General features: G+C 48.7%; 1 protein-coding gene across 4 annotated transcripts in view; it reads right to left on the bottom strand.

The window, feature by feature from the left end:
* The window catches only part of ST18 (ST18 C2H2C-type zinc finger transcription factor), a 48,262-nt gene extending 20,928 nt beyond the window's left edge, over nucleotides 1-27,334 (bottom strand). For 2 of the 4 annotated variants that reach the window (XM_016198967.2, XM_087825146.1), the window contains exons 1-9: nucleotides 27,280-27,334; nucleotides 24,681-24,711; nucleotides 18,347-18,543; nucleotides 12,680-13,471; nucleotides 7,916-8,050; nucleotides 6,289-6,379; nucleotides 4,935-5,039; nucleotides 4,151-4,344; nucleotides 1,749-1,960 (exon numbers count right to left, since the gene is read on the bottom strand). In XM_016198967.2, the coding sequence (XP_016054453.2) occupies nucleotides 1,749-1,960; nucleotides 4,151-4,344; nucleotides 4,935-5,039; nucleotides 6,289-6,379; nucleotides 7,916-8,050; nucleotides 12,680-13,471; nucleotides 18,347-18,543; nucleotides 24,681-24,711; nucleotides 27,280-27,334 (1,812 nt within the window). The remainder of the gene's footprint in view (nucleotides 1-1,748; nucleotides 1,961-4,150; nucleotides 4,345-4,934; nucleotides 5,040-6,288; nucleotides 6,380-7,915; nucleotides 8,051-12,679; nucleotides 13,472-18,346; nucleotides 18,544-24,680; nucleotides 24,712-27,279) is intronic. The other 2 variants (XM_087825145.1, XM_087825147.1) reach the window with 2 other exon arrangements.
* Between the last annotated feature and the right edge of the window lie 423 nt (nucleotides 27,335-27,757).

Below are 27,757 nucleotides of genomic sequence, written 5' to 3'. Positions count from 1 at the left end.
GGAAGCATTCAACCCGGATTCATTTAGTCAAGTGACTTAACAGCACTAATCATAATACTACTCGCACTTTATTTTCACAGAACAGCCTACGCAGACAAACAATAAAACACCAGGAGGGAATATATTTTAGTATTTCTCCAACTAGCTGCGTAGCAGAATATCCCTTTAAAAAGAAAAAAAAAAATTAGGTTTAAAAATAAATTTTAAAATAACCAGTGTTGCATCTTAAAGTACTCTAGATCATTTACTTAAGTAAATAATTTCTGACTTGGATCCCTTTGAACTTGGATAACTTGGTATTTTCTCTATATTTTTTACAGGATGTGTTTTCCTTTGTTTAAGAATCTCATTTGTTTGAAAATTGTTTTTGAGTGATTTTTGGCCACCAACTCTTCCTGGGGTTTACTTGGCTCAGATCTGTCCAGAAGCTAATTCCGATTCTTCTGTCAAATGCCGCGCAGCACTGTTCCCCGCTCTCCTGAAGGCCTGGCAGGCGCCCGTGAGCAGCTGACCACGGCGGGGCTGGGGCTGCGCTTGCAGGGAAGACGCGAGCTATGTCCTCGGGGTCGGGGTTTAGCCCAAGGTACCCTTGGTTAGAGCAGGGCCAAAAGTCGCTTCCCCAAATAAGCCTGCGCGCTTGACTCCAGCTGCCTTCAGCCATCCAGGTAGGGAAACGACTTCTTTTGACGGAGCCCTTTGTGTCGACAGGACTCACTGCTCGGCTGCTGGCTGGCGCAGGCCTGCTTCCCTCTGGGGAGGGTCACTGTCCCCGGCAGCCATTGGCCCCTCCTCCTCGAGGGCAGGACGCGGGAGGTCTCGGCTTCTCGTTTCCATCAAGGTCTGATGGACTTATCGTTGTTGGTCAGAAAGCGAGGTTATTAGAGAAACACAATGAACTTCAGAATTGTGGCATCTTTTTTTTTTTTTAAATCCCCACCCGAGGATATATTTTTTCCATTCGTTTTTAGAGAGAGCGGAAGGGAGGGGGAAAGAAACATCGACGTGATGGGGACCCATCGATCGGTTGTCTCCCTCACGAACCCCAACTGACCGGGCGGGGATCGAACCTGTGACCCAGGTGCGGGCCCTTGACTGGGAATCGAACCTGAGACCCCCCTTCGGTCTGCAGGCCGAATGGCTGAGCTCTAATCACTGAGCCAAACTGGCCAGGGCGAGAACTGCGGCATCCTCAGAAACGTCACATAATTAGATTTCGGGTTCGACTGCCCTGAGTCCTCAAGTCCCCCTGGACGCTCTCGTGTGGATGTCGTGTGCCCAGGTTTTACGACGTGTCCTTCGAGGACCCTACAGCTACGCAGACTAGCTCTCCCGTGCGCAGCAGCAACGTGTCACGAGTCAGTTTTGCAAGCGTTTCACAGGTCGCCGTCTAATCGCACATTTCTGACCAGCTCTGACTCGCAGACAGCAAACAGCTCCGCTGTTCAGGCCGGCGTGGCCGGCGCTCCCCGCGCTCCTCAGACTAAAACCAAGTTTGAAAGCTGTGCGTCTGTCTCCCCAGCCGGCCTCCGGAGCTCACTTCTCCCCCGACTTTGGTGCATCACCTTCCAGAAGAGCCACCCTTTCGCCCCTCCTGGGACCCACCCAGCTCACCCCTGTCTGTTTCCTCTGAGGCCCTCCTAAGACGGGAGGGACGAGCTCTGGGGGGAGCGGGGAGGCAGGGCCCGTGCTGGGCCGGGAAAGGCAGGGCATCCTCCCTTCCACGCGCCCCCGGCCTTGGCCCGGCCTACCTTGGCATGCAGGCTCTGCGGTCTGCTGGAGAGGATGCCGGCAGCCTCCCTGCAGCGGGTGGAGAGGTTCAGGATGGCAGCAGCTGCTGCTAGGTGGGTGTCTTCGCTGCACTGACCGTAGCTGTAGGAGCTGGCACGGCTCGGGCTCTGTGTGTGGGCGCCTGCACTAGGCAGGCGATTAGGACATTTCCCTGGATTCGAAAAATGCTTCGCTGCTGAAAAGAGATTTGATTAGCAATTGCATGTACGTGGTCTTAGTCATCAAATAGGTTTGTTTTAAAGATGTAACTTCTTGCATTAAAATATGGGAAGAATAAATTAAAACATGATCCATTATGCCCGGGAACATTAAATGAAGGTTATTCAGACTGGTTTTCACAGAAGTTCACAGATCAAATGATGTGATTGCTGGGGGGGGGGGGGGGGGGGGCTATTCTCTTAATTTTTTTTTTATTTTTTTTTTGTATTTATACTTCTTATGACAAAAACTCTGTTGCTAATGTTATGGGCCAGGTGCACTGGCAGCATTTGTGGCAAAAAATTGTATATTAAAAACCACACAGACAAAAACACATCAGGGACTAAAGAGGGCTTGTGAGGACCAGTGATTCCACTAGAGAAAAAAAAAAATATCCTTTCAGTATTTGTTTTCACAATAACAAGTTATATTTGGATATGGAATCCCATTTTTATTATTTGATACGTAGGTTTGCTTCGCACTTAAAACAGTAGAAGTTGTTTTTCATCCAAATAGATGGAGCTGAATAGGTGGCAGAGCCTTCAGCGAGCTGGCATTTTGCACAGTCAGGGAGCCCAGGGTGAGGAAAGGGCCGGGAAGACGTTCTCAAGGGGAAGAGGAAGGCCACTCAGAGGTCCAGCTGACCTTCTGTTCCGTGTTGTGTCCCGGGTACCAGGACGTGGCTGAGAGACAGAAGGGCACACGCTTCTCTTCACTCTGGGTGTTGGTAAACATCACTCAAGATTACGGGAGAAACACCCAGGATTTAGTGTGGGATTGTATAAAAAGCATTTAGTTATTAATTCTGCTGTAAGTAGTGTTTATTTTAAATGTTTTCTCATTAGTGTTTATGGAACAAAATTTGAAACATTACCAGATGTTATCACCGTATAAAAACACGAAAATGTCACTGAATAGTTCACATTTTCAAACCAATATTGATACCATATGAGCATATAGATTGCTCTCATTCACTAGCTTTACCAGAATTATACATGTGTGTGTGTATTTTGTATGTTTTTAATTAAACTGTGTGACACTGTACCTAAAATGGGCTAGAGAGAGACACACTGTGTGTGCCTGTGTGTCGTCCTTACTCTAACAGGCTGTCAGTGGTCATTCATGGTGGCTGGGACCTGTTTTTGGTAAGAATACGTAAAACGTCTCTTGGGGCACAATCCACTTTGTGTTGACGGGCAGCCCCTTTCGGGTCTGTTTTCATCCGCACCCAGGCCTTGGGGAGGGGAGGTCATCTCGCGGACGAAGGGGGCCCTGTGCCGTGAGGGCGGGCCCTGGCAGGGAGGGGACACGAACAGGGTCCATGCAGAGTGTCATCCAAAACTCCCGGTCCACGCAGGACTCAGCGTGGGGCATTGCTTCGCTTCCTCCCCTGCGGCTAAGTGACTATGATGCAGAAATCATTCCTGGCTTCGTAGCCAACATCGCTTTCTCTCCTTTTCATTCAAATACTCAAGAACTCCAAACCACTTGAGCAATAACGTGTCAGTACAAACACCGGGTTCTATATGTTACAGCATCTTTCAGTTAGGAACACGTCCTCTGTGTGGACGTGTGTTAGCATCAGGGTATTGACACATTTTAAGTGTCTCCACATAAATTCTTAAACTCATGAGTAAATATCTCCATGGCCACATACATTTCCCCCCCATAAAATCTTGATTCCTAAACTGTGTTTCTTCTTAGACTTTGTGCTTTTTCTCCTACTTCCAGTCTGAACACTTTTGCTAATTAAGTAGTGTTTTAAGTAGCGTGTCAATATTTTACCTATTAAATTCCCATCATTTCACTATCAATCAAAATTACTTTCTTATAATAGCTATGGCCATTTTCAGTGTATCAACCCCAATCCCAGCCAAATGTGAATTAAGTCTTTCTTTAGAATTACTGTGTTTAGACTCAATAATAGTAACCATATTTGTAGAATAATTAATTTGTTAATTAATCACCATATTCCGTGTAACTTCATGTAAAATCAGTAACACCGATCAACTTGTTATTGTATATGCTCTTTCACTGTACAATATATTTCCTCTCCTCCCAGCAGTAAATAGTGTTTTTGAGTATAACCCTCCCACCCCAAACACACACACACGCACAATATGCATTTTTTTTTTTGGAACAAGCATTAGAATTCAAAGCTTACATTCAGGAAACGGTGGTGTTTTTTGGCCTTGACCTGCTTGCATGAGGGGGCGTTTACCGAAAACCTGTGCATCGAAGCTGGCGTAATCAAATGGCACTTTCCCAAATTTCTCTTGTTCTTTTGACACCGTGGCTCTGGGAGAGGCGATGGCTTGTGATCGGAAGTTGAATTCTATTTGTTTCACCAGGCTTGTCCTGGGGAGTTTGAAAGAAATACGGTTAAACTGCTGGTGAGCATGTTAGCATCAGAATTCAAAGCAGGTCAGATGTGTCGTGCCTGGCCGTTCCCTTAGAGACCCTGCACTGCGGGAAAGAGCTGTGGTCACAGCACAACCGAGCGAGTGAGAGATAGGGAGGCACTTCGGGCTCTGGGTGGCGAAGGTGAGGCTTCATTTTGTGTGTGAGTCTCCCACCCGTAAAAGAGAGACGTAGTCGTCCATTCTTCTTGTGCAGATGCCGCAAGAAGGAAGCATTGGACGTATGTCAGCTCTCTGAGCTCCTTAGAGAGAAGTGCCCTGTGACTATTATTAAGGCACTGACAAGGCGTGCACCTTCTGCTTGTTAGGACTGTTAGACTAGCAGTGAAAAGGTACGATTGTAACTTATCACTAGTCCATAAGTTCATTTAAGCGACAGTATGACCAACTGGACCAGCCTCTCCAGTGGACATTGGTAGCCGAGAATGAAGATTAGGCCACAGTGAACTAGCACACGAGGGGTGACAGAACCACCGTGCAGGAGCCTGGTGTAACTAGAAGACCGGGGACATCATGGGGGGGCCATACCTGTGAACCTGGTCAGAACACTGCCCCGTTTGGGGAGAATCAAGCTGATTTTTGTCCTGGGACATTGCCAATTTTTCAGCTGCAGCAATTGGACAACCCGAAAGGCTGTGAAAAAAACAAAAGGGGGTGAGGATTTGAGTTATAAAGATAATATATTTTGCTTTGGCATGTACCTCACATCATACTTGGCACACACTAAGTATTAAATCATATTAATAGTTCACTTAGCCCAGCAAAGGTGTTTGCAAACTGTAGTGTCAACATTTGTCTCTCAAGCACATCTCAGAGGTGGTAGACAACAAACTCATTTTTAAAATAAAAATATTACGTAAGGAAGAAATAACTGGATTATTCTGAAACGTCACAACATTTTAAGTGGGATGTGCTCACTCCAGTTGCAATGCATCCACTACAGATGTTAGCATGACAATGCCAGGACCTATCTCGGATCTTTAGGGGAATGTAAGCGACTTCGTTGGGTGTCTTAGTTTAAATGGAATGTGAAGGTTTCTGGTAATATGCTTACGAATCAAAGAGCATCTTCAGATCACACAATCTATACATCACATAAAACATACATAAAACAATAAGCATTGTCACCAAAAATATTTACACGCACACAACCCATGTGTGTATAAATGCGCACGTGTGGTTTAAGTTAGTTGAGGTCTCCATGAGATGAATCTCCGTGAAATGTAGTAACGTTTAGCCTCCCCCTGATCTATAGTCAAAACCGCAGTATACTGAAGTCTTTTTGGTGCCTTTTTAATGCTGATAGAACTGGGTTCAAGATAACTCATAAACAATTCTCTTTCATGTCAAAGCAGCTTTGGAGAGGGTCCAGAGACAGAGACCGTGTTCTACTTGCATGACAATGTGAATGCGTAACCCTGCTCTTCAAATTTAACATTTTTTGTTAGCAGCCTCATTGACTGGTAAATGAACATTTCTAGGAAAGTAAATAATGAGGTCATTTTTTTTTTTTACTCTGCACAAATTGAGAATACTTATCTATTTCAAAGGGTCAGGTATCTGATACTGATGCAGTGATTTGGGTAACACAATGCTAGTTTCTTATTTTCTTTTTTAAAAGTGTGTTTTTATTCATTTCAGAGAGAGGAAGGGAGAGAGAGAGAAACACCAGTGATGAGCGAGCCATGGATCGGCCGCCTCCCGCACGCCCCCGACTGGGGATCGAGCCCGCGACCCCGGCCTGTGCCCTGACGGGGAATCGAGCCTGAGACCTCCCCAGGTTCGTGGGTGGCTGCTCGACCACCGACCCCCCCCCCCCCCCCCCGCAGCGGGGCTCTCACTTCTTCTTATAAAGTAAAAGTTAGCGACTCATCGCAATTACCTCCTGTGGGTGTTTCGGTTGCTGTTCACATGCCCTCGTCCTGTGCATCCCGGGGTGGGGCACTTGAGCACATTTTCATGCATGGCAAGAACTACGCACAAAATATCACACAAGAGGGAAAAATAACAGACCATAAATACGACGAACCGACACACCGATTTCTCAGTTTTGCATTCAAACAAATTCAGTTACGTAACCCCCCATGCTCCCTCCCTGCCGACGCTGGGGTTGAAGTAAATGAGCACTTAAGGGCTTCGAAAATTAAATTGAACAAGCTTGCCCGAGTCTGAGGTGTCCTAAACTTTGTATTATGGCCAGCGCTAGGCTTAAATGAGACGGTTCTGCTTCTATTAAACCGAAAAGCTCACACTCTCCCTTTTATATTTATATGCTTTTCCTTGGAGCGAACGGAAAACACTGTTTGTCAAACCCTGGTTCTGTCTACCTTTTCCCCACAGTGTGACGTCCTGAACCCGGTCTTCCTCACTCCCTAAGAGAGGTGATTTGGGTTCTTTGCCCGTTGCCCCTCCCTCCTCACCCGCTGCCATTCAGTGGTTGGTGGAAGAGCACGGTTGGGGCAATCAGGGCGAGAAAGTGCTAATCCGGGGGGGCAGCGTTGAGCTGAGTAGATTCAGTGATTTGCAAAAAAAATCCTTTTGCGAAGGGTGACGTTGAGGCGTTGCCACCACTGAGGTTTGTGTGACCTGAGCGGAGGTCCAGTTAGTAGCTTGAAAAGCGGAGGACACGACCCGGAGACGCTGGGAAACAGGAGGTGGCCCTTTCCTTTCCCGGAGTTTTCCGGCTCACAGCGGGCACGTGGGGGGGACCACGCTCAGGGCCCTCAGCTGCTGTGGGGTGTCCTGGGCAACATCACAGGCACCGCGGGGCCCTAAGTGCGGAGGCCGGTGAGGGGGACACCGGTGACGGGTGCCCATCCCACCTTTAGCTGACGCCCTGAGGCTAACACTCCCCGTGGGCCTCCACGTGGGACAGGGCCATCGGTCGCACAGGGTGTTCACCGCGCCTTTTGTTTTCTGGGTTTTGATGCTCTGACTTCGGGGGCCTTGCTAATCCCGGGGAGGCCGCCCCTCCCAGGGCTACCTAATTCCTAGAGACAGTAAACCCTTTGCAAACGAAAACCAACCAACCTGAGCCGCACCTAACTGCCTCTCCCACCGAGTTCGGGCATCACAGGACCCTGCCCAGCCGCCCTGACCTCCCAGGGCCGGAGCCCGGCGGGAAATCCCCGGGGCCAGGCCTCAGCCTGCCCGCCCCGCTCCTTCCCACGGACGCCGCGCTAAAGGCTCAGCCCACGGTTCCCCTCTCTCCGCGCCCCCGCCGGCCCTGGTCCCACCCCGTGAGGATGCCCCCTCCTCCCGGGGACTACGAGGAATAATTACCTTCTCAGGACCGGGCGTCTCGGGGCCCACTGGCCTGGCTGTGCCCACGTTTCCCACGAGCACACTGCACCCTAAACACCAGGCTAGATGGGAATGACCGTGATGGAATTTCGAAAGCGACTGTGTATCCCCATTCCCAGTTCCAAGTGGGGGAGGAGGAGGGTACCAGTGAGGCCCTGCGGGGTGCGAAGCGGCACCGCCTTCTTTTCGGGGCCAGCGGTACTCACTTTCGAGGGGGACCCGCACTTTGTGGGGGCACCCCGAAAGGCTGCGGTGGTGGGGGTAGAGCCCTGTCACGTGTCCTGTGCCGTCGCAGCCGGGGATGGGGCACTTGGTCTCCCTCTTCTCAGGCCTCGGCGAATCTACAGAGAAACGAAGCGGGAGATGCGTCTGGTTATTGCTGTTCCCGTCCCTTTCAACAGCGTGGCCTTGCAGGGTGACGCCCGCCTGCTACTCGGCTTCGTGGCCGTAAACATCTTTCTCGCATTGCCTTGGAGAGGACCCTCAACTAAGACCTGTGGGAACATAAAACGTTTTCAATTTTCTTGGTTTCTTAAGCAGAGGCTGACCCAGGGCAAGGGAACGTTAAAATACAAGGTGGCTTTAAAAAGTTGTCAGGCCACAGATTGTAGCGACAGCCTCGTTATGAAAAAGCGGTTCCACGCCAAGGGGTGCACAGGCTCCTGAAAACAAGAAGAAAAACGTGAGAAAGGAGAAAGACTTTATTTAAACCATAAACTACCTCCTATTGAAGGAGTCCGGAGCGAGCGGGTTCAGAAGGACAAAACCGAGAGCCACCGTATCTGAGAAAGACACCTCTGGCCTTGTCACGAAGCAGGTGGCCCCAGTGGCCCAGCGGCTGCTGCCAGCGGGGGTGGAACCTGCCTCCGCGAGCCGTAGGACGGGGGTCAGAAGCCACCCCGCGGGCGGGCGGTGCCGCGGGTCCCACGGTTCCGAACACCAGTGGCCTGCCGCTTGGGGCCCGTAGGCAGAGGCTGCTGAAGAGGGTGGTTGATTCTGCTCTGAATGCAGATAAAAACGGGCCACGTGGAGGTTTAGGGCGAAGAAACGTTCTGGCAGGAGAGTCGGAGAGAACGGAAGCAGCGAGGGGAGGCCGCCTGGAGCGGCCTGGGGCGTGCGCGCGGCCAAGGACACGGTGGCGGTGGGGGCGCGGGTCACGGGCACAGCCAGGCGGAGATCAGGGACACCCTGCAACTCATCCTGCCAGGCGGCCGTGGGACGGCTGCCTGAAGGGGGAGGAAAGAAGGGAAGCCCCGGGCTGGGAATGTTCCGGCACGCACACTGCTGAGGGTGAGATGAAGGGTTGTCTAAATATATGAAATCAGTGAGAGCCAACGGGACTGCTGAGCGGGGGACAGTTACCGAGAGGCCCTTCTCTAGAATTCTCATATTCGCAGCTGAGACGACAGGTGAACTTAGAGCAGAAAAGCATTCTTACAGCCCAAACAGCCCCCCTGACTCGAGCACGGAATGAAAACTGCTAATGAAAATAAATAAGCTGCGGGCGATGCAATGGGGGCCGAGTCCCGCCCGGAGGATGCTCAGGGCCCCCAGGCTCCCGCTCGCTCCACGCCCGGCCCAGGGAGCAGGCCAAGGTCTCGGGATGTGGCAGCCGGATCAGGCTGGGGCCTGCGAGGACACACGTGCCTCTGGGACAGTGTGCCACCCCAGTTGTTGGATTATAAGCGGTCCTGGGCAGATGGGCACAGCAGGCTGTAGGTAATGCAATTATTTGGGGACCAGGGTTTCAGCAAAAGAGGGGAGCAGCCGAGGATCTTCCAAGTTGCCCCGCACAGGGGCTGGGGGGCGGGACGGGCGTCGAGCAGAGAGAAAGTTCTAAGTTGTAAGTGAGGAGTGAACAGAGGAAAGAGAGGGGGGCCTTGAGCAGCGGGCATTTTTGTTTGATGAGAGAGACAGGATTTAAATGCCATGATGGGGACAATATGCTGTTCTCTGTAAGAGACAAAGGGGCATGTAAAGAGCTCTGACATGTTCTGTGATTTTTTTATGGATACAGATTTTACCTAATCCAGAAACGTTGCCCCATTTCAAGTTGACTCGGGCCTGTGCTACCTGCAGGCCGCTAGTCAGACCCCGTGAAGTCTGATGATGGTGAAATTAGGAGGGCTGACACCGCCTGAGCGAGAATTAGAAAGAAAGGAGGAGCGGCGTGTATTTTGGTGCCTGTCTTCTCTTGGACCCCATCCAGGTGAGGCCACATTTCTAAGCCACACTGAAAGGCTTGGCGTCAGCGCCTCTCCTCGCTGCCACACGACTGGGCGACCGGAAGCCAGAGAGGGTGTGGGAGATAAGGCCGGGCTGGCACCCGACCAGGCCTGGGCCACCGACAGCCCATCACGCACCTTTGTCTGCGAGCCTCTGCCCTGCGGGCGAGACAAAGATGCCGACGGAACCCTCTCTAGGGCAGAACCTGTTCGCAAGATAAGGCGCCAGCGCCCCCGGGACGCTCAGGCCTGGCCCCTCCTACGTTCTGTGTGAAATGCTGCCTGGTGACCATGTTCCCCACGACCCGATGTCCTGGCTCCTCTGGGACCGTGCTAGTCACACCTGACACACCTGCTTGCAGTTGTTCCCATCACTCCCCTTCCCTCTAAAGGGCTGTACGATCAGCTACGCGATGACTCTACTTATACTGCGACTTAAAGTCTCACTCGGTGCGTAGCAGCATCAGAAGAGTCAAACTTCTTTTATTTCAGAATTGCTGACTCACCTGAAGCCTCGGGTAAAACAATATTCCAAAACCCTACTGTCCTCAACCTCACAGCAGTCACACGCCCGCGGTCTGCAAAAAATCAGGCTGCTGTTTGGAAGAGCATTTGGGAAAAGTGTTGTCTTCGAAGCAGGGAATTCATGCCAGAGAAAGAAACGCCTCTTAAGCTGCTGGCTCCCACATCTCGGAAAGGATCGGGAAAGTGAATATTTAATTTGGACTCCGTAGGCATTCTCTGGACTACAGGGTTTCCTTTCTTTTTTTAAAAAAATATATGTTTTTTTATGGATTTCAGAGAGAGGAAGGGAGAGGGAGAGGGAGATAGAAACATCCATGATGAGAGAGAGTCATTGACTGGCTGCCTCCTGCAGGCCCCTGACTGGGCATCGAGTCTGCAACTGGGGCCTGTGCCCTGACCGGGAATCAAACCGTGACCTCCTGGTTCGTGGGTCAAAGCTCAACCACTGAGCCACGCTGGCCAGGTGAGTTTTGCTCCCCCCCCCCCTTGTTGTATACTAATCTGGTCTGGATCTCCCTGCAGAGGCTTTTACCAGCCCAAGGCGGCACAATGCTCTACGCAATGAGATACACCCCAGACTCAAGCAGCAGCATCAGTCACTCAGTAAATCTCCAACAGGACCCATGCCTATAAGCACAGAGCCTAACGCCTTGTTAACTTTTGAAAATAAAAATAGTTTCAAGAGTTCTACAAAATTGACCAAAGGACCATCAAGTATTTTAAGCTATAGCACACTTAATGAAAATTCCTTCAAACGCTGGATTTCATTGACTGGAAGGTTTCATCAATGGTAAGATGAAACATCATTTTGTGTCTTGGTAAGAAATAAAAAAAAAACAACTGTTGGAATTAAATTATGGCACATTCTTTGATTTCAGAGATATTGAACGGGGAAACTATGTATCTTAGAATGAATGAAATATAGTATATTAGATACTATGGGTTGGGGGAATTGGAAATAAATTATTTCATTTTTTTCCTGATTTTTTAGTTTATTAAAAAAAAACAACAACACAAAAAAACTAAAAGAACACACACACGCAGGTGAGTCCAACATTTGCCTACTAGTGGAGCACACAGAGCTAAACACAGTGTCCTGTCCCAAACCACACTCTGTTCACTAATGTGCTATCCCCACCCCAGCCCTGGCCATAGGTTTGCATAGCAATCTCGTATTCCTCACTCACTACGGGACATTATTTTATTCTTTTTTGTTCTCTCAGCTCTGAGCCACAAGGCAGTGCCTGATAAGATTGCAGGTGAGTACTAAAACAGACTTAAAATGACAAAACATATCACTCATTTCTGCATAAATATCAGCAACCAGAACATCTAAATATTCGAATAAGCACAACCTTGAGGCCACCACCTTGACTCAGGTTTTCCCCGATTCTGTGGTTATCCGACTTCAGGGTGTCTAAGAACCATTCGATGAACTTGCTTTAAAAAGTCAAGTTCTGGAGCCGCTAGTCTGGAAATATCCATCCTAAACAAGCTTTCTAGGCACCAAAGCACCACCATTTGGGAAACTCCACTTAACTGTAAAAATCATCACCAGGCCCACCTAGTGCAAGGCCAGGGGAGGGCAGGGGAGGGAATTATCTTTATAGGAGAGAAAACATAGTTTCCCTAAGGTCTGAGGAACAGTTTTAAGCATATTTACTCTCTCGTTCAAGCTTGGTCCAGATTTCTGTGGATCCCGAGTTAGAGAGCCTGTAAAAAGCATGGGCTTATAAAAGCATTACAGCCAGTTTTATCCTAAGAAGGATCACATAGATCATTCTGCCTGACTTGCAAGTAGCTTGACATTATTTTGAAGCTTAAAGTCAGATGATCCCAGAAAGAGGGTGGGAAAGAAAAAAAAGATTCTAGAATTGATTTGATTAATATGGTGATTTAAAATCCAATAAGGACTGATGCACTTCTAATGTTCAATAAAGTTCTTTTTAAAAAGCACTACAGACTTTTAAAAAGCAACAAAATTAAAAGAAATAGAGGCAACGATCCTTCTATTGTGCAGAACTGACCGAGCTTGATCTGAGAACAGTTTAGAGAGCAGGGAAACAGAAAGAAATTGTTTATTTCATAATAGAAACTAGTTTTTAAGTTGTGTTAAGTTGTCAAAAAAGCTATCTGGAAGAAGTAATCAAATCTTACTAATTTTTCCCCCCAATCCTAAAGCAATTTTACTTCTAAAATAAAGACAAAAATGTGTCTTACGTTTATTGTTAAAGATTTGTCTTCCACCCATGTCGATAACTTTGGTTTGTCTCCTTTCCCCGGCGAGGTGCTCCAGGAGAAACCTGTCCAGCTCTTTGTAGGTGTTACGAAAAACACACCCTCGCTCAGCCTGCAGAGCGATCGCCTGCTCCAGCAAACTCAGGTTCCCCTTCGCCTTCTCCAGGTCGACAGACTCCTCCGTCACCACCGCCAGGCACTGGTTATCATCTTCCTCGGCCCCGGGGAACGAGGCCTGGGCTTTGCCCTCCGACGGTTCTGTGTGAGCGTGCTGTGGGGCCCTCCTCTCTGTTTCAGAATCGCACCCGTTTTCACAAGAGATGAATTTGTCACCTTCAGTTTTTATTTCGGTAACTTCCAATATGTCTTCCCTATTATCCACTAAAATATACTTTGGGACGTGATGTGGTTTGGTTTCTTCTGAGAAGTTGGAGCCACTGTCCCAACCATTCTCCGCACTTTCAGAGTTACTTTCACTGTCATCGGAGGAGCAGAACCTTAGCTGGGCATCTTGGGTTTTGTCCTTTCCATCGTCGGAATGAACCATAAAGCACTCGTCTGTGTCATCACTCTCAGCCTTCAGAGACTGGATGCCACTGTCATTCAAGTTTTCATTCACAGTCTGAACAGATGTATTTTTTTCAAGTTTCCCCAAGTGCATTAAAGATTTGACCACGAGCTCTTGGTAGCAGCTGTATCTGTCTTCCTTCCCATTGGGGTTTTCTTGTGAGGTTGAATGAAGATTCCCATCCACAGGTTGTATCGTGATTTCATCTGTGGAGAAACACACACACACACACACACACACACCAATATTTGAAAAACGAGAACAAAAATAGTTTAAGGAAATTATTTTAAGAAATATTTTACAAAATTTTTAAGGAAACAGGTATAATATATACATACCTATGTATATATACTATGTGAGATATGTGAATAGGTAGGCTCTATCAATTTTAAAAACATTAGGGAGAAAATATATATCTTCCTAAAACAAAACAAAACTTAGACCTTCATATTATGAGAATTACCTTTAAAGAAATAAGCTATTAGAATTTTCAGTATATTAGGAACTGGTGCTTCTAGGGTACTGAAGTAGACACGTAACAGTAAGAGAATGCTGGGTGTGACTTTATCATTACTGTACCCATTATATTTGCAAATCTTAGCCACCTGGAAGGAAATAAAATGTACACAATGCTATACATTACAAAGGAAATACTCATCAGATTTGTCTGTTAGCATTTCAGTGTATTTTCAAAGCTTAGTTGGTTTAAGTTTTCTACTTCATAGTTTTTTAAACATACTTTCAGATTTTATGGAATTTTAGTTAAAATACATCTACATGGTGATAACTAAAAACTCTCTGAAGCTTTCAAGATTTCCTGACCACTTTCATAACTGTCACACAAAAATTCCACGTGGAGCGAAATGTAAGCAAATGGGGAAATTAGCATGGTCAAGTAATGCCTTAAACAGTAACACATTTTCTGGTCTGGGACCTGGTGCATTTCTGTTAAAAAGGAAATGAGACAAGAGATGGGGATGGTTGGAGGACGTTGAATGTTAATGGGTTGTCCTCGGTACAGGGCCAGCTGGAGTCCCGACAGTCAAGGAGCCCCAGGACTGAGAGCAGGTCCCCAGTGCTGGTCTGTCTGGGGCGGTCCACTGGCTCTCTGGGGTCCCGGTGCCCCCTTTCATTCTCAGCAACGGCCCAGTTGGGGTGACAGGATTGTGTGTATGTGTGTTTGTGTGTATGTCTCAGGCAAACACACCAACTAAGGGTCCAGACTCTCTAGTGAACTGACCCTTGCCCAGCTCGTGGTGGACTCCGGGGAGCAGGGCACCCAGCACGCACCAGGCTGTGACATAGCCCAGGCAGCCCAGCGATGCTCCTCTAGTGAACAACGTGACAGAAAGGAAGGGGGTGAGGAAGAGCCAGAGGAGGAAGATGGGCCACACGAAATAACCAGCCCCCTTGAAGTCTGCTAAAGACACCAAGTGACGTGCACTCTGTGCTAATGAGCGTCTCTGGGGGGAAGAAAAGCAGAGCCACCCAGCGGGAGGGCTTCGGGAGAGGGCGTCTGAGCGGAAGACAATGGGCCTTTTCTGGTCTCATTTAATTTTTTTTTTTTATAAACATTGTCTCTGACAAGGACACTCATCTCCATCACCTTCCTTTCTGGTAATTACCTCCCTAAATCAGCACTGGACTGCCAGGATCAAGTAAATATTGCCATAGTAACTAAAAGCATTTTTGGATGCAGGAAGAATTTAGTCACAACACTAGCCCCTTTAAATAATGCTGATTATAGGGTGCAGTCTTTTGTTGGGATCTATTCAACATTAACTGAAAAATTTAACATTTTACTTCCTAGGAAAGAGGCTGGATAAGCAAGCACGCAGCATTCGGTAGGACGGCCAGTCCTCCCCTGAATCCATATCAGGGGAGCTCCCGGTTTAAATAATATATTAAACATAGTCTAAAATGCAAATGAACTTTTCCTCCCCATCGAGGCGGGAGATTAAGAGAAAGTGTAAAGGGTTATGGTAATTTTAAAGTATTATGAACTACAGAAAACAAATAAAAAGCATTTTCAGTGAATATGCTCGATTCACTGAACTATTCTCTCACTCCCCTCAACTACCCACATGTGTGCAATAATGATTTATAGACATTATACCTAATTATGCATATTTGGGCTGTGGTAGAGTGCTAACAAAAGCTCTAGAAAGCAACAATTACCTCTGTTGCTTAGCTACATAGTTTAAAATATTCCTATTAAGTGCAGATCACCCGAGAGGCGGGAGGGGCAGAAACACACATGTGTGCGACAATGCACTTCACCGAGCCGCTGCCAACCGCTAGCGTTTTGGGTCATTTCCAGTTTACATAATTGCTTGGTTCAACTGTTTGTTATATGCTAAAAGAAAATATTTATTAATTATTCTTTAGGAAAAGAGGAGCCCCGCCGGTAGCCATGCCCGTGCGCACAGCACAGGGGGGTTTCCGGGGACGGTCTGCAAACCCGCAAACCAACTTCCACGTGTCCGGCTCTCCCTGGCTTTCGCTGTGGAAGGGAGGGAGGGAGGGAGGGAGGGAGGGAGGGAGGGAGGGAGGGAGGAAGGAAGGAAGGAAGGAAGGAAGGAAGGAAGGAAGGAAGGAAGGAAGGAAGGAAGGAAGGAAGGAAGGAAGGAAGGAAAAGTGGAGGGAGCTTTAGAACCCGCAGATCTGGGACGAGACGCTTGTTGCTCCTGACTTTGTAATGGGCTGCCTACTTCTTTTTTACAGACAAATATAAGTTTTTATTGATTTCAGAGAGAGGAAGGGAGAGAGAGAAACATCAATGATGAGAGTCACTGATCGGCTGCCTCCTGCACGCCCCCAAGTGGGGATCGAGCCTGCAACCCGGGCATGTGCCCTGGCCTGGAATTGAACTGTGACCTCCTGGATCCTAGGTCGACGCTCAACCACTGAGCCACGCCGGCCGGGCCCTACCTCTCTATGCCAGTGCGTTTCTATTCTCTCTGGTGGCCAAGTGACTTACTTTGTGCTTTTGCCACTGACACATCTCGAAGATTCCCGCCTTTAAAGTCAGAGGGACCGAGGTTTGATTATGGGCCCGGCACTGGTCTCTGCTCAGACTCCGACAGGTCCCTGAACCTTTCTGACCCTGGCGTCCTCGCTGACACAGCGAGGCACACTGTGGACGTCACGTGGGCTCCATGGAGAGCAGGTGACACCCAACAGGTGCTCAGTGATGATGGCTCCCCTCCCCCTTCCCTGGATACTATTTTAGATGATAGTAACGGCAGAGGACACCGGGGGCCCTCCACATAAGTTAGGTGGGCCTCGTTTTTCATTTTTAGAGTTAAGTAGTGCAATCGAGCTCAGCCGCAGTGCTAAGGAGGCTCGACCTGGGATACCACCCACACCACACATGCTGCGGCGAAGGTCACCAGCTGCCCTGGAAAGCTGGAGGGTCTGTGAGCAATGCACAGTGCAGAGGCGAAACCCCTGTGGCTTTCGGGTCAGGGACTAGGGGCAAGTGGCTGGCTCTGCCCCACCTGCCTGTGTGACCTTGAGCAGGCCCAGGTCTTCTGAGTCCTGGGTCCTTATGTTTAAAAGCAGGACGGCCCTGGTGGGTTTGGCTCGGGGGTTAGAGCGTCGGCCCAAGGACTGAAGGGTCTTGGGTTCAGTTCTGGTCAAGGGCATGCGCCTCGGTTGCAGGCTCGATCTCCGGCCCTGGTCGGGGTGCGTGTGGGAGGCAGCCAATCGACGTGTCTCTCTCAGCGATGTTTCTCTCTCTTCCCCCTCCACTCTCTCTGAAAAGCAATGGAAAAAATAACCTCAGGTGAGGATTACCAAAAAAAAAATTTTTAAAGAAATCCTCTGAAAATCACAACCTATTTGGAGTTTGACTCCATTAGTATAACTGGATTTTATTATATTTTTGTTCTGTTTCTATAACCGAGTTACTATTATAGGTAAATCGGCTTTCCAGGCCTCTTTTATACGTAAGTTTTTCTGGGAAGAAAAGCCTGCAATGATCATGAGCTTGTGGCTGTAACTGGGGGTTCCTCTCCTTGTCTGCATTGGGGGAGCCTCTGCTCGTCCCACCAACGGGCAGCCTTCTCCTGGCTCCGGTAAAGGTGTGTCCGCACGGCTTTGCCCGTGGCCCCTCATGCCCACCTGCGGCTCTTTGAAAGACGGCCCGTGGAGGGCACTGGGTCTAGTTCTGCCATTAAAGGGATCCGAGCTCATTGTCTGAACTTTCATGAGCACTCCACCCCCTCTTCAGCACCTGAGCTGCCCACTGAAGACACAGCTGGGCACACACCTGGCCAGGTAAAGACGCTGGAGCTCCAGGAGTCAGCGAGAGCAGACGAAAGGCCGTACCCTGGGCTCGGGCCCTACCTTTGCTCTCTCCTTCCGGGTGGGGGGCAACTTACTCCAAGGACTGAACACAACTTAGAGAGTTTTGCGCTTCTGACCAGAGGCAGGAGCATCTGTGACCTATCATTTCTGGAAATGTTGGTTTAATGTCGCAGAAACTTTGCCCGGCCTGCTTTGCGAAGGCAGTCAGAGCTTGGGGAGAGTCAGATGACGAAGCATGGTTTGCTGGGAAGTAATTATTTTGCTTAATCAACTGCTTTCAATACTTATTTTTTAAATGTTGACGATATTAAGGTCACATTCCACCTGCATTGGTCCATGTTGTCATCGCCAGTTATATTTTGAGGGCTAAATACTACTATATGTGTCTACGAAACAAAAATGAACGTATTATTCATGTCAGTCATGTCTCAAGTATCTTAAACCTGAAACCCGTCCTTTTGTTTCGGGCATTAGACATCTACCCTAATTGAGAGCCAAGGTGTTAAACTTCCAGGCTTAGTAGCTCTTATATGCTTCCAAAAGGGGCACAGTCCAACCCTGGCCTTCGAAAATGGACTCAGGGCCAGGCCTCTGCGGTGCTTATCTTCGGACGTTCCCCAGTTACAGATAAAAACGGGCCTCGGCACCCGGGTTCTGAGCGAGAGAAATACCGAGTGCTGCTTCCAGGCTCGCGCGCACAAGGCCTCGGTGTTCTACGTGAGCTAAGACCGGGCGCCTGGGGGTAGGTGGGGCTGGGGGCCCCCGGCTACCTGTGCCAGGGTGCGCGGCGGTCCCCAGGAGGCCGCGGCCCTCCTCCTCGGCCCGAGCGCCGCGCCCCTCCTTGCCGGCCGCGCTCGGGCTGTAGTGCCTGGGCTTCATCAGCAGGGACTTCCTCTTGTTGACAGGGACGCCCAGGGCCGGCTCCTCGGCTCTCCTCTTCTTCGCCATGGAGCAGTCGCACGCGGCGCTGGAGCAACGGAGGCACAGGAAGAGCACGGTTAGATGGCTTACCGCTACCTGCCTTTGACGTTCGTGCGTATCGCCCAGCCTCTGTGCAGACTGGGACTGAGGGTTTAGGGTCTCTTGATGGCATGAACGAAAACAGCCCGTCCATTGAATCGACCGTGGATTCTATTTTACTGCCTATCAAAAGAGTTAAAGAAAAAAAATTCATCCTTAATCTGGGTAAACATATGTTAATCTGTGCTGGGCCTGGCACTACACTAAATGCCCAGGGAACTATGAAACGAGATTTGCACTGGTTTGCTAATCCCAAGAAACAGCTAACGTGAAAAATCACCACCGGATACAAAAAAAAACCCATGTCCAGTGTGCATGAGCCGCAAGGTTTTTCAATAGCTGTCTGCCACCCAAACTGCTTATCTCCGCCACGGCTGCATGTCAGACTTGAGACGCCACATCCTGAGCTTGGACTTGGGAGAAAGGAGCATAAATAAAGGGAGGGGACAGCTATGAACATTTAATCGACCCACCTCCAGAAACACCCCACCCCCAAAAGAGTAAAATGATGCTACCTGGCATTCTTCTGTTCTTAAATTCTCACGCTTTTGGCACACAGAGCAAATGCATCCAAGGAGGGAACATAAGATTGGGTCCCATGAAAACGGCCAGCGATTCGTCTTTACTCCGCTCCTGAGGGTGGCCCTTTCCAAGCAGATTTCCCACCTAGGGCTCGCTCAGGTTTAATGTAGGCCGCTCAACGCACTGAAGGTAAGACAAACATCCTCTTGGCGAGATCCAGGAGGACCAGAGGGTTTAGCCAACGACGAGGCTATGAGAGAGAGTTTATTAAATGCTCTCGGGGCAAAATGCAACCGCTTTAGATGAAAATATCCAGAAGGGGGAATCCTAGACTCACGGTGACATGCTATCACTGACCCCATCACTAACAAGCGGTGAAATGCTCCGTAACGCTACTAACTAGACAAAGACCCCGAGTCCTTCTCTTGGAAACGTCAATGCGAAGACGGTGGCCCCTTCGAGAGGATGATTAGATTACAGTCATATGTGAATCCTTGGATTTAGAAGAGTAGATTAAAAAATTCAGGGGAAAAAAGTACTATTCTGGAGGGGGTGGGGGGAAGATTCTGGAAAGAAAGATCATTCCAGAGGGTTAGGAATCTCAAAAATAGATTAAAATAGAAGAATTTAAAATTATTCTGAGGAAGAGAAGCATGCAGTTCCTAAAGGAGCTAATGTGCTTTTGTACGGTCTCTCTTAGGAGCCCACATTTAAAATGACCGTGCACAGGAGATGGAGCCAAAGAGAACAGGGCCAGGAGGTCAGGAGGCCAGGAGAGCAGACGTCCGTCTCTATAAGGGGGCAGCAAACAGGGACTCCCTTGGCCTGAGCCCGCCGGCTCGTCAAGGAGAACCGTCTGTCGCGGGGCTGTGCCACCGTGAGAGCGAGCGCAGGGACACGGGGCCTCCCCACACTCGCCTCTTTGTCAAGACTGATCGGCCTTTGAAGGAAGAGGGACAGAAGGAACGTATCTGGGGGGTGAGTCTCCCAGCTGTGTAGGAAGAGAGTTCGGGAAGTTCCCTGAACTAAAGTCTCCTAAAGCAAGTGAATTTCCATCGAAGGTGCTCGGAAAAAACACAAGTAAGGCGGCTAAACCGTTGCCTCAGGCGGAGAAGGCTGAAGAACGTGAACGTGAGTCCTGAAAAACGTCGTTCAGGTGTTAAAGCAGAAAAAGAAAAGTGGACTGTAAAAACCAATTTAAGCAGAACAATGGGAAGAGGCTGAGCGAGTTTATGAAGATGAAGACTCATCAGCACTGGAGACACGGATCCAGGAGACCTGTGTGTGGGGGGGGATTAAAAGGACCCGGCCGCCAGGAAAATGTCATTCTTTTCTTCGACGGTTGGGGTGATGAATGAGACGACACGTCTACTACCTGTAAGACCCTCACGAATTCTGTCGTGTTGACATTATTATCTACATTGACTTATAAAGACGAATTACAGTCCCCAAGTCACACATCCGGTAGCCGGTGGCGCTGACACGTGACTCCCAGCCTGCGGCCCGAGGCCCCTGCTCGAGCCAGATCCGAACAACGAACCCGGGGGCCTGACACCAGCCACCCCCCTGCGGGAAGGAAGCCGCGACCCCAGGGCCGCAGGTATAGGCCGTGCTCCTTCACTCTGGAGGTGCGACGGACCCGCAGCGACGAAAACAAGCTGCAACGTGTGACGGAGACCCCAGAACGAGCAGTAGAATGAAAGCAACGAGTCGATATCGAATGGCAAGAAAAATCAAGCTCGGCATTTGGGCTTGATGATATAATAACCGCGTCAAGGACAGAGAGGAAATACAAGGTTTTATCAAAAGCACCAATTGAGCTTAAAATAAATTTACCGTGTTTGATACTCCGCCGTGCATGAAGTTCCTGGGGTAACATTAGCTGCGTAATCTGCAACAAATAATCGAGCCCTTTGGGACACCAAATTCCTTACCCATCAGACAAGGACACCGATTTCTGTATCACGTGTTTGCAGATCAAGGAGGTAACACCTGTGCCGTTAGGACAAAACTAGGTCTAGACAGAGCCGTCCTGACTCGCAGACCAGTGCTCCCCGGACTCCGCCAGCATCAGGCGGACGCCGCCCCGGCGCCGCATCGCAAACTCTCCCCCCGACTCACCGTGCGGACCGACGCCTGCTCGTGGGCCCACACACACATTTCCCCCTTTTCTACATATTATTTATATTTACAGGAATTACATTCGATGTAACAGCACGTTTGCGTTTCAGTCTCGCACTCTGCGCACTTCTCTGCGGCGAAGGAGCCCTGGCCCAGGCCGCGCGTGGGGCTTCAGTGAAAGGCTTTGTAATAAATATTACCCTTTGTGTGCGCGCGGAAACGGTCCCTCTCCCCGCTTCCCCTGAGGCCGCGCTATTCCGGCTGCATTGTGACACTTCTGTGACACTGCGGTGAGGGAAAGCCGTGCTCTACACGCCACTGAAAGAAATGCCACCAAATGCTAACACATCTCCTCAAGGTTGCCAGAAATAATTTCCACCGGGCTGTGTTTTCCCATCTGCAGAGCTCTGAAATGTTAAGGAAATAAATGAGCTCTATTATCTATATTTTTCTAGTAGATGAGAAAGAAAGAGAGAAAAAACACCCCTGCATCTATTGTTCTACTCAATCAGACTGTTGCGTTAAACAGCCCGGGTCCTCCTGGGAACCTGATCAATGCGCCAAAAACCTTTCAGCGCCGCGTTTCAAATCTGCGGTTTTGGTTTTATGAAAATATCGTTAGAATATCTGAGTTTTTACCCGAGGGAAACGTTTGGTTACGTATCTGAGAAACGCTTCCACCGAAAGGCCTCAAATTCTCATTCGAGACGGTGTTTCCTTCCATGACAACGCGCGCCCGGAATGTTATTCAAAAAACAACTGAGGAAAACAATAGTCAGATACAAGTAATGATAAATTCAGAGCTGGGAATACGTTCAGAAGTCAAATTCACTAGCTTTTCAGGGTTCAGCAAGGAGTGCACCAGATTGGGGAGCTAAGCAGCACTGGGCTCCAGAACGGCTTTCCAGCGGCTTTTCCACCGTGATGCATTCTCCGTGCAAGTTGCCGGGAGAATATGTGACACATTAAAAACGTAGCTTCACGTCGACCCACGAACCTGGAGGTCACGGTTCGATTCCCGGCCAGGGCACAGGCCCGGTCGCGGGCTCCGTCCCCAGCAGGGAGCGAGCAGGAGGCAGCCGATTGATGACTCTCTCATCGCTGATGTTTCTCTCTCTCTCCCTCCCTTCCTCTCTCTGAAATCAATAAAAATATGCCTTTTTAAAAAACCAAAAGGCCCCATACTGGGCTGAAGCAAGTCTGAAGGGAACTTGCGGGTGAGACCCCCCACGACATCCACCCCCCGGCGGCAGCGCCTCGTGCTCAGCTGGCACACACGGGCCGCACGCAGGGCTCCTGAGCGTCGGGCGCAAAGGGAGAAGGGGGTGGGCTTGGCGAGTGGGCTGGCTCCGCGTCCGAGCGCGGCCTGGAGGCAGCAGGGAAAGGTGGCCCTGCAGGGAACAGCGAGGAGCGGCGTGAGCGGCCGCTGTCCCGCGGCCTGCGTCCCGTCGGGTCCGACGCGCTCATAGGAGTCGGGACAGGGGCGCCATCCCCGTGCAGCCCGCGAGCCACGTTCCGGGAAGCTCAGTGCTTTCAACACGGCTTTTGACGCAGTGACTGAGCCAGAGGCAGAATCCGGTCGCCTGCGGCCAGCGCGTGCCCCGTGTCTCCCTCTCACCCCCGCGCTCACATGGCAAAGCCATTGCAGAAGCTCGAACGCGTTTCCTCTTACAGCAGAGGGGCCGGGTTGGCGTCAAAACACGTTTCCAACGAATGAGACAATCACCGATACGAGCAGGTGGGACAATGGGGATCCGATTGAGGATAACAGTAAGAAAAGAGCAAAGGTAGAGCGACGGTCGTGATTTAGAAAGATGCGCGAGAGCCTTCCCAGCACCACCTGTAACCTGAACCGTGCTGGAGGAAAGGCTGGGAAATGCTAATGAGAAATACGGTGAAAGGCGGGCCTGTGGTTATAAATTGCCTTTTTAATGGTGATGATAGCAGCTGACACAGAGTATGCTAAGAACAGGAGAATGTCAGTATCAATTTTTATTAGCGTCACGAATACTACGCAGTATATTTAAATTAGCTTCTTTCGGTTTAATATTTTTGTAAGTGGCATCTCTAGGAGCAAGAGCACGCCCAACGCATTCTAAGAAGAAAAGCTAAATGTTCTCTACAAAACAGCCTTAACTTCTGTACTGAGGCAAATATGCGACATTGCCGAAGATACTCAAATTTCAGGCGTGAAACAAATTCCGGGTTCCAGGTCACAACAAACTTGAGGAAAAACCCGGGGGAGCAGTTGTAACGAATGAAGTTTTACAAAATTAAAGAGACACTAAAAACATAACCTAACATATAAATTGGAACTATTTATCAAGAATTTGCACAGAATGATAATTAGCATCTAGATCAGGGTCAATTCAAACCACTGAAGAAGAAACGTGGGACCTGCTCAGCCTAAGTTCATCACTCTGGGGGAAACAAGCAATTATAAAATTAACAGGAACCAGTACTTTCTATAGGCTGGTTCCTAGTCAAGAAAAACAGATGAATTAATTTTGTTTATAAATTCTTCTAGCAATTATCACCAGCTTTCTGAGCTGGTCTAATGCCAAATTAGGTAAAATTAAATATCTGATAAAAAAATAATTTTTAGGGAATTCAAAGAACAAGACACATTTACTTAAAAAACAACACACAAAAACAACACACACACGCCCTGTACCTTGCACAGATACTGTGAAAGAAAATCTAATTGGAGTTTATTCTGCAAAACCTATCAAGGCAGCCAGGCCGAGCGTGGCTGAGCGGTTGAGCATCGACCCAAAATCCAGGAGATTGCGGCTCAGTTCCCGGTCAGGGCACAGGCCCGGGTTGCAGGCTTGATCCCCAGGAGGCAGCCGACCAATGACTCTCCCATCATGGATGTTTCTCTCTCTCCCTCTCCCTCTCCCTTCCTCTCTCTGAAATCAATAAAAATATATTTAAAAAAAAACAAAACCAACCACCACCGATCAAGGTGGGCTTTTCCGAATGTTACCTGAGGTGCATTTATAGTATCTAAGGAGACCATCAGTCACACCATCTTCAAATGTCTACATCAAAAAAAATCATGTGGTTACCTGGTAGAATTATCTGAGTATTAAGAAAAAAGCAGAGAATTTAGGACGTGGTTATCTGTCAGTCAAGCTCACCGGTGTAAACACAAGCGACACCCGCGGTGTGCGCAGAGGCAGGAGGCGCTCTACAGAGAGAAGTGGAAAAGGACTCACGTTATAGCAAAACGCTGCGGGCTCTGTTATCACAAGAGCAGTTCGGATAGTTCTGGATTAATTATCAATACTTTTCCCCTTCTTCGTTGTAGAGACAGAGGCTACGTGAAATAAACCCACTGGCTTACTTCTCATACTAAAACAGGGATTCTGAACACAAGAACATTCTAATAATTAAAGCAAACCGATGTTTTCAAAAGTGGTGTGAGACAAATCTTACCTGAGCTCCTGGATTAGAGAATTCATTGGCACTGTTGGGGAAAAAAAAAAAAAAACAGTTAATTTTGAAAACTGTATCGCTGAAATATTTCACCTGCCTAGACATAATGACCATGGTCAGTATAGACCCCACTTAATTTCCCTCGGAGGGGACTGATTTTCTTCTGGTTCTGGTTCTTTGGAGACAAGGGGACAAATGTATATGGCCCAGAACAGACGGAGGCGATTCTAGGTTTAGTACCTAAGGCGACCCTGGGAACTTGGTGTCATGGGTTGGACTTTCCAAATACTCATCTTTAGAGACACATTCAAAAATCACAGGGGCACCAAGATTTGAATTTTTTTAAAAAAATCAGTTGAACCCATTTTATGGTTTATAGGAAAATTTTCAAAAAACACCCCCATTTACATTTTTATTGACATTAAACAAGTATATGCATAAAAGTGGCAAAAGATTTGCTAAAGGATATGTCCCAAGATTTGTTTCATGAATGCCACACGTACAGAAGGGGGGTAAACATCAGCCGTGTTGATAACAACATCGCTTTAAAAATTAAGCAATTCATGGAAAAAATAGCTTTGGCTTTTCTCACTGAGAGGGTGGGAACTAAAGGATCCGTGTTTATAAATACCTTCCTACACCAGGATCAGCACATACCGGGAGAGACAACGGGTGGCCCTAAAGATTACTCTTGCCACACAAGAAACAGGTGCTTCATTTCTCGAAGAACGTGCTGGCTCTATTTAAGGGTGTGGGTAGGTGTATGTGCCCAAGGAATGGAAGTCCAAAAACATCGCAAATTAAACAGCCACAATTTGCCAGGAGGCTACAGCAGTGTGTTTTTAGGAGCCTCAGCAAGAGATTCACGAGACCCCAATACAATCGCTAGAGCTCTGATATTTATGGCGGAAATGAGCTCATCCTAAATACTGATACGAACACTTTTTCTCAACCTTATATTTTATTGAGAAGTTTGCTGCATAAAAACTTAATGTTTAGAAATCCTGCATTCTAAATATTAAACTATATGATGCAATTACTTTAAAAGTAACTTAAGCCGGGCCGGCGTGGCTCCGTGGTTGAATGTCGACCCATGAACCAGGAGCTCACGTTTCAATCCCCGGCCAGGGAACATGAATCCTCAGCAGGGGGCGTGCAGGAGGCAGCCGACCCAGTGACTCTCTCATAACTGAGGTTTCTATCTCTCCCTCTCCCTTTCTCTCTCTGAAATCAATAAAAACACTTTTTTTTTTTTTTTAAAGTAACTTAAACTAAAGCTGGAAAACAATACAGTGTAAAATTTCTGTTTAGGTAAAAGCCCCACATCTCATGTAGAATTATTCTGCACCGTGGTTATCACGGCTAATGATGACTGTAATTACATTTCAACTGGGAAAAAAAATCATCTTGGAATTCATCTAAAACTTTGGGATTCTGAACCTTACTCAAACAGGAATGATTGACCTTGACTATGTAGATCAACAGAGCTAGCCAAAGCATTCCACCGGATTAGCCACTTTCCGCTATAAATCTCAAAAATGCTCCCTCCCAAAATATCGCACGGTTGCCACCCGACTCAGTCCTCCTCGGCCAGCGGGCCTGCGAGAAGCTTGGGTGGGGAGCAGCTACCCAGAGGGTTTTCAGAGGCCCCGGGGAACCTACAGTTTTCCATTTAAAAGGAAGGGTCACAAAAATACAGCTGATTACAATGACAGTGATTTTCCTTAAGGTGTGGTATTGCTGGTCAACCCTGTTTTCCGGAGGTTTATGTCAGCGAGGGCCTGTTCGTCCGTCAGTGTTACGTTACCGCCTGTCGGCTACAGCAAGAGAGGGACAGCCGACAAGGTAAACTTTCAAACGTTTCTTTGCGGAGCTGCCAGAAGATTCCCAGCAGGGACGGTCAAAAACTAAACAGCATCGTCTCACTTGAACTAAGTTTAGGCCGGGAGCCACTAAGCCAGACAACGTAAAACCCACTTTGGCAATAAACTGGCAATTCGGTCTTCTCCCTTGGCCACTAAAGGTCCCTTCAGCAACGGGCAGGCCTCCGTGAAGCAGTCGCCCCTCGCTGACCCTTATGTTGTTTTGCACGATACCCGAGTCTACTCATGACTGAATTCTGTAAAAATGAACATCAGGTGTCGCTTGGGCTTTTCTGAGTTCTTGGGGCCCTGGTTCATAACATTCCGCCTCTCAACACCATGGTCCACTCTTCTAGCCTGATTTACAAAAAAGAAGCCCTGCCCTGGCCGGTTTGGCTCAGTGGTTAGAACATCGACCCACGGACTGAAGGGTCCTGGGTTCGATTCCGGCCAAGGGCACGTACCTGGGTTGCAGGCTCGATCCCCTGCCCTGATCGGGGCGAGGGAGGGAGGCAGCCCATCGATGTGTCTCTCACACGGATGTTTCTCTCTCTCTCTCCCTTCTATTTTCTCTGAAAAGCAATGGAAAGAATATCCTCGGGTGAGAATTTAAAAAAAAAAAAAGAGAGCCCGGAGGAAGCTGTGCTCATTCTGTCTAACAGCAGGGACTGGGCACGAGAAACCCACATTTCATGGTGCCGCGGGCACAGGGTCCAGGAACCCGCTAGCTCACTCACCCTCCGCCCCTTTCGAGCGGGTACGCAGCGTTTTATCTTCGGCCTCCGCGTCCATCTGTAACATGAACACAAGTCCTGAGGTCATTCCTTGGACACTGACCAAAACAGGAAAACATATCATGAGGAGCCCTTCAGGCCACTGTGAAAACCAGAGCAAACGTCCATGCTCGTGGACAGCATCCTGACCGCGGGGAGAGGACCCTGACTTCCCTCCCGCTCCACGAGGTTTGGAGATACTTCTACAGATGCCGGAACCAGAGGGAGCAGTGACAAGAGGGCACATGTCCTTGCCCATAAGTGTCTGCCGGTGATTCAAACGCTCCTGGCCTCACAAGGACAGAAAAAAGGGTCGTCTGATTCACAGTGGTCATGAAGGAGACACAGCCTCGAATGCCAGACCGAAAGGTTTCAGGCTAATTTACCCAAACCCGACTCCTTTGCATTTCTGGACCCTCTGCCAAGGGTCTAGATACCTCTT

The sequence above is a fragment of the Miniopterus natalensis genome, chromosome 16, assembly GCF_054644295.1.
Source record: "Miniopterus natalensis isolate mMinNat1 chromosome 16, mMinNat1.hap1, whole genome shotgun sequence".
NCBI classification, from domain to species: domain Eukaryota; kingdom Metazoa; phylum Chordata; class Mammalia; order Chiroptera; family Miniopteridae; genus Miniopterus; species Miniopterus natalensis.
The sequence above is the reverse complement of the archived record's forward strand: the minus strand, read 5'-3'. Positions and strand labels throughout refer to the sequence as shown.